We start from the raw sequence: 6,470 nt of genomic DNA, 5'->3' as shown, positions 1-6,470 counted from the left end.
TATCCGTCTGCTCCACACTGAGCCTGGTGGGGTGGGAAGCGGGAGGAGATCCATGGCAGACACGGTGGCCCAGGGCCCTGCCTCGTGCTGACTCAGCCCCAAGTCTCCAGGATTTGGGGCAAAGCTGCAGCCTTTCCAGGGTCACTGGGCTGCAGAAGTCTGAGGGGGAGCATCCAAACAGGCTTAGTATCCAGCATCTCCTTTGGTCTGGATATCTCAGAGCTTCCTTCTGTAACTCCTTAGTCTTTTCAAGGCCAGGTTAACGGAGAGGGAGAAATGCCTTCAGAAAGAGGTAAAGAAGGAGGCTTGTAAATCTGCCAGAGAGCAGCAGGCAGCTTTGGGAATGGGGAAGGCCAGAAGCTGCTTGCACTGATCTGGGAGGGAGCAGTTGAACCCAAGCCAGCTAGAATGAGTAGATGCTGCTTACAGAAGGTTTCCCCTTCTCCATATAAAGTCATTTTGAAGGGAAAGTACTTTCCCAGCAACGTAGGAGACTGGAGTGGGTCTATTTTCAGACTTGCAAGAGTTTGTGAGGGTGAACAGTGTCTAGCTTTTGCTTTGATTTGCTGTCTCATGGGGAGCATTCCCAGTAGATGTTTTACCTGGGGCTGTGGCACAGCGATGGAGTGCTCAGGAGGGCTGGCTGGGAACCAAGCTGGCACCCATGCGAGCTCCAGTGTGCAGTACACAGTTTTGTGTGTTCATGGTCAAGACTTACCACGCACACCCAAGCACCAGGGCATACCCCACAGTGCTTAACGTCAAGCTTATTTTTGCCTTTAGTGACATACCTGTAGCCCCCTTGATTCTAGTTATTGCTCTGCTTGCTGGGGTGTGATTTATTTGTGTGTGTGTGGGGGGACACCAAAGGATGGTCAGCGATGACCAGCTAACTCTGAGCTGTGATAGACCATCCAGGTACCAGAAAGGGGCAGGTGGGTGGGCTGGGAGATGCCGGATCTCTGCCTGCTGTGGCTGAGCAGAGGAGAGGTGCCCGGCATGGGAGGGGTGTCGGGAGCAGATGCCAAATGATAACCTCATCGAGGAAGTCAGAGGCTCTGGCGCATGCTGCCGTGGCAGAAAAGCAACTACATACCAGCAATGGGAACTCCTCTCTGGCTGCTGCTTTTGACATAATGCAGGCTGTCAGCTCCCTGTGATCTGCAGAAAAAACAGCCCCTGCACTTTCAGGCTCCTCTCCCGGGGTGGATGGGCTCGCTGACTCTGTAAAGAAGCCCCTTCCCTGGCCAAGGATAGCTGTTTGTTTTATGAACAATGGGCAGAGCAGGGAGGAAATGCCTGAAGTGCCTGTGGAGAGCAGCTGATCTCCATCAACAGCCTGTGCTGTCCTCTTGGCCAAGGAGCTCCTGCTCCGTCAGGGCAAGTACTGTCAGGGAGCATCCTGTTCATCCACAGTGCCCCTGGCTCAGTCCCTGGTGGGGAGCAGAGACCACTCAGACGCACTGATGGTGGTGACCACTTTCATCAGCAGGTACAATCCCCAGATCCCCAGCCTGAAGGAAGCGGACGGAGAAACATTCCCCTTTGTGGGCAGTGCTGCAAGTAGAGCAGCAAGGCTTCTAAGATAGAGGCTGTAGGATGAGGCCAGGGGGCTCCTTGCTGGCAGGAATCAAGTCACCTGCTCTGTAGAAGATGGGCTTGTTTCCAGCCCTGCTGAGTGCATGGTGGCCTTGCTCCCTTCACAAGGACTCCCAAAGCAAGAGGGGTGACTTGCAGGAGGGAATGTCCTCACATCCTCTGAAGTCCCTGCAAGGCTGAGGCATCCCCGGCCTCTTTGGTTGTGGCAGGTTGCCGTGTCCCTGGTCCATCTCTGGCTGCTTTGGGGGACTGGGAGAGACCGTGAGTGGGACCAGCGCAAGCAGTAAGCAAGGTGGCTGCCATGCACCTGGGTGTCAGCTCGCTGTGGTGGGAGTCTAGATAACTGCTGTGGCCTGTTGCGGTTTGACTTTAAATCTGCTGACTTCTTGGCCTTTCTCATTTATTTTTAGTGGAGGAAGAAGGAGCCCAGCTCTAGAGTTTGGGCTGTCTGGATTTAAGTCAAATACCCAGAGAGACCACAATGACTCCTTCCCATGACACTGTTGCATCTCTCCGGATGTGTATTCCCTCCTGGCCTCAGGGCTGTGCCGGGTAGAGGCAGAGGTCTGTGAACACTCCCAGTTCATTCTGCAGCCAAAGGTGACAGCCTCATGTTCCTCCTGGTTAGATCAGGATGTACATCTCGAGCTTGGGGCTGCCTCGTGACGGCCAGGCTCTCGCTGTGCTGTGGCTGCTGTGCCGAGTCAGCCAGCGCTTCGCTGTGAAGTGGTGCAGGCAGTTCCCCTTTCCAGGGAAGATAAACAATTTCTCCTCACCCAGGAGGTGCACAGAAATTCTCTCTCTCATTTCCCCTGACAGCAGTTGCTGCAGAAGAATCCTGGTGTGACCTGCTCCTGGCAGGGCAAGCAAACATCCAAGGGCAGAGGGTGTCCAGGCCCTTGACAGAGGGGGAAACTCCGTGGCAGCCGACAGAGACACCTCCGGCAGTGGATTTAATGGTGCGCTGAATGCTGCCATTTCCCAACTAGGGAAGAATTGAGCCAGATGCAAGGAAGAGCATACAGTGCCCTAAAATCCACCTGGCTTTTAACATAAGAATCAGCATCTTTCATTTTCTGTGGTGGGAGATGGTGGTCATTTGGGGGCAGCTGTGTTTCTCTTGCCTCACGGAGAACCCCAGCAACTGGTGATAAAGAGGATGGTGTCATACAGGGACAAATGTAGCCCAGCATCTAGGCCCCGAGCTCTGCCCTGGGAAGGCCACCTTGCACATGAAGGGTTTTGCATGGCTGTAGCAGAAGGCAGCAGCACGCTATGCTGGGTGTGCATCTCCTGGGAGGTCCTTGCAGAGCACAGGGTGAGCTAAGCAGCTTGGGGACATCTGGGTCCCACCGGGCCAGAGCTGCCAAGCGCCCTATTGTCCCTATTGTTCAAGGGACACCAGAAAAAGAACATCAGGGCTGTGCAGGAAACGTCTGTGCTGGGGAAGGGGAGCAGAGTGCATGACCTGAGGTGGCTCCATCGTGGGGATGACAATGACCTGGGATGGCCACAGCCTCACTGCTGAGCAGGGGCCAGACAGTGCTTTGGGCAGGAGCATGCTGGGGGTGCTAGCCCCACAGATCACCCCACTGTACTACACTACGGTTGTACTCGGAGGGGAACAGCCTCCCGCAGGGTGTTGCAGAGCTGGGCACAGTCTGGAGGTACGGATCTGCTCTGGGCCCCCTGGAGCAAGGATAACTCCTGCACCCTTCCATACACTGGAGGGTGCTGTGACTGACACACCCCTCTCCTGGTCAGTGCACGGGAATCAGTTCATGCAGCAGCACAACCAAGAGGGTCAGCACTGTAATGAAATGCTGCTTAAATATTTTTCTCAGCTGAGAGACTCAGTTCTGTGCAGATGAGGAGCACCTGGGTTGTGATGTCTGCCAGGAAACCAGCCCATGCTGATCATTAGGTGTGGTTTCAACTGTTGCCTGGGGCTAGATACAAAACTTCCCTGCTTCTACGCAGTGACCTCCTGTTAAAACAAGGACTGGGATACTCCTGTCATGGAGAATTTTTATTGCAGCCACCCTGGTCTCTTAGCAACTTCCCACCAGTAGGCTGTGTACTGTCATTCCTGGACAGGGAAGTCTCAGAAGAGAAGAACAAACGCTTCTCTGGGATCACACCACCTGCCCAGGAGTAGGGAGCCACCTTGGCATCCCTTGGGGTAAGACAGGGATGGCTGATGTCCTCTGGCCAGTGATACCAGTGTGGATCTACCCCCAGATCCTGAGGAGGAAAAAAGATGGCAGCTTTCTGCTGGAAGATGTTGGTGTAGTGGGGTGCACCTGAAACCTGCTCCCCACTGCCTGCAAGAGGGCTGGAGGGCAGAATGCATGTTCAGGACCCCAGAAGGAGCATCAGGACTCAAATCTGCTGCCCTTTTATGGAGCTGGGAACGAGCCATGGCTTGTGAGCCGGCATATCCAGGGGCTTCCATCAGGCTGGCTCTGGAGCACTTGTTCACATAGGAAATGCCTTCTCCTGGTGGAAACTAATGGGAGCTTCAGTTTCCTGTTACTGCCTGCATCTTCAGAGCAGAAGGGGAAAAGGTGCTATGTTCTTCAAGCTATCAATAAGTGGAAATAAACACTATGTGCTCCTTTGGTCTGCACTTCCTATTGTGGGGAATTCATAGCTGCATTTTGCAAAACAGCCTCATGATAAAGGGCTTGAACAGAAAAGGCCATTCTTCCCTTCCTGGGGTATGGGTTACGTCTCCAACATTTCCCAGCCCGAGGGGTAAACATCTCCATCCAGATCTACAAAACAGCTCTGTTCCCATCTGGCTTTGGAAGCAACTCCCTGTTTAACCAGGGATTGGAGCTCTCTGGGGAAAAACTGAGCTCTGCGTTCACCTGGTCCCTTCCCACATCCCCACCAAGAAAGTTCTAATGCCCTCCAGCCAGCCTCCTTTGGCTCACTATTGCACACAGGTAAAACAGCAGCTGCATAACAGTGAATTCTGCTAGCCAGCTGCCATGGGCTTTGCTGTAGATTAAAATCATGCTGGGAAAAAGGATGCTGCAAAGCTGTCCAAGCTCTCCGTGGCATGGGAGAGTAAGTGGGACCCACCCTGTCTCTTGAGGGGGTCTTTTCCTTCATGCCAGCTGAGCATCAACGATGCACTTAGTATCTGCATGGTGAGCAGAGGTAGCAGTTTGTGAAGTCCTGCTCAGCCCCCGAGATAACAGAATACCAACATTTCCTTACCTCTAACCTTAGTCTTGCAAGTAGAAGGACTGATCACCTGAACTGCTCATTCTTGAGTTTCCATCTGGGGCAAGTACCCATCAGGCTGAACAGCTTAAGGTTGGATGCATGTGTAGCTTTGGAGAAGAAGTGCTGTGATGTGGAATCAGCCCAGCAAGCTTGCCTCCAAGCAGGGACCCCCTTCACCTCATCCTCAAAACCCATCAGAAGTGATTAGCCCCACTTAAAAGGCTAACAAGGAGAAAGGTTTATGGTCACCCAGTGCTTAAAAGCATTTCTCCTTTTTTGCAGGACCCTCCATCGTGACCCCTCCTAAGGACATCTGGAATGTGACAGGAGCACAGATCTACCTGAGCTGTGAAGTCATGGGCATCCCAACCCCCGTCCTCATCTGGAACAAGGTAAGGGCCCTGCTAGGGGCTCCTGGAGCATAGCAAACCTGAGGCAGCTGACACTGCCTGGTAAGCATAAAGGCCATAGCAGATCACTCCTTAGAAACACGCTTCTTGATGAGTTCTCCCATCTGTGCAGTTCTGTCCACCCTCAAACATCTGGCTTCGCTTAGTCTGCAGTCATTGCTTTTTCGAAACTCTTGTTGATCCTGAGGCAGAGCGGGACTTGCGTTTCCTTCCGTAACGCCTGGTATTCAGAGCTCGTGGGGAATGTCTCTTGACCTGCTGTCACCCTGCTGGCGGCAGTGACTCTGAGGTGGCTGGACACGGCTCGCCCACGTCGGGAACCCAAACCACAGGGGGCAGTTATCTGCGGTAGCTGGCAGCATGCTGGTTTTGGCAGCACACTGGTAACACCTGGCTTAGGGCAGGGGCTGATGTTGAGCAGAAAGGATCCCAGCCATGGGGCTGAGAGCCACTGCATGGCCCCTGTAGCCTCTTCAAATACCACAGGTTTGTGGACACTGAAACAATACTAGCTTAAAAATGCTACAAAGATTAAAAACTAGATTGCCCCAAAGATTGCTCTGTTCTGAGACAGCAAACTATTCATAGGGCTCCCGGAGCAGGCTGTCGGGTGAGCATACAGCGTAGGCACATGGATGCAGGCAGCATTTTCTGCTTGTTTATGAGCAGATACCATGTTTACACTGACCATCAGTGCTGCTCTGCTTTTCTTGCCTCTTCCTCGTGGCCGAGAGACTGCTTGACCTGCTGATTAACAAGGGCTGAGCAGCACTTATCCCAGGCTATGCTCTGGGCTTGGATACGCAGCACTGGAGAACGACTGCACTGCTGCTCCCTCATTGATGAGGGACTGCCTGGTTTGCTGCAGCAGAAACCTAGAAGGCTGTTGCTGGCCTGTTGGGAAGAGCAGGGAGAGCCCATTCCGGGAGCAACGTGCAAACACTCAGTTCTCTGCTCCTGCCATGCTAAAAAGCCTGATGGTCAGGGAAGTTGTGAGGGAGCCTCTCCAAACAAGGGCAACAGTCAGCTCCTGCTGTCCCCCCAGTCCCAAGCCAGAGGGCAGCTGCTGCTCCAGCCTGCTGAGCTGGATTGATGTATGGCTACCAGCAGCTACAGGCAGCCAAATCCTCCTTGTTCAGCACAGGCATTATTTGATGGGCTAAACACACCTTTGGGAACAAGCACACGAGTTCTGTGAGACCGTCAGCGCAGGGCACGTTTGCA

General features: G+C 53.5%; 1 protein-coding gene across 1 annotated transcript in view; it reads left to right on the top strand.

The window, feature by feature from the left end:
* Nucleotides 1–1,466: 1,466 nt before the first annotated feature.
* Nucleotides 1,467–6,470, top strand: part of IGFBP7 (insulin like growth factor binding protein 7) — an 8,158-nt gene continuing 3,154 nt past the window's right edge. Inside the window, exons 1-2 of the mRNA XM_010173103.1 lie at nucleotides 1,467–1,563; nucleotides 5,119–5,228. Of these exons, the coding sequence (XP_010171405.1) occupies nucleotides 1,467–1,563; nucleotides 5,119–5,228 (207 nt within the window). The remainder of the gene's footprint in view (nucleotides 1,564–5,118; nucleotides 5,229–6,470) is intronic.

The sequence above is a fragment of the Antrostomus carolinensis genome, unplaced genomic scaffold (assembly GCF_000700745.2).
Source record: "Antrostomus carolinensis isolate BGI_N321 unplaced genomic scaffold, ASM70074v2 scaffold16268, whole genome shotgun sequence".
Taxonomy (NCBI): domain Eukaryota; kingdom Metazoa; phylum Chordata; class Aves; order Caprimulgiformes; family Caprimulgidae; genus Antrostomus; species Antrostomus carolinensis.
Note: the sequence above shows the minus strand (reverse complement) of the source record. Positions and strands in the feature narration are given on the sequence as shown.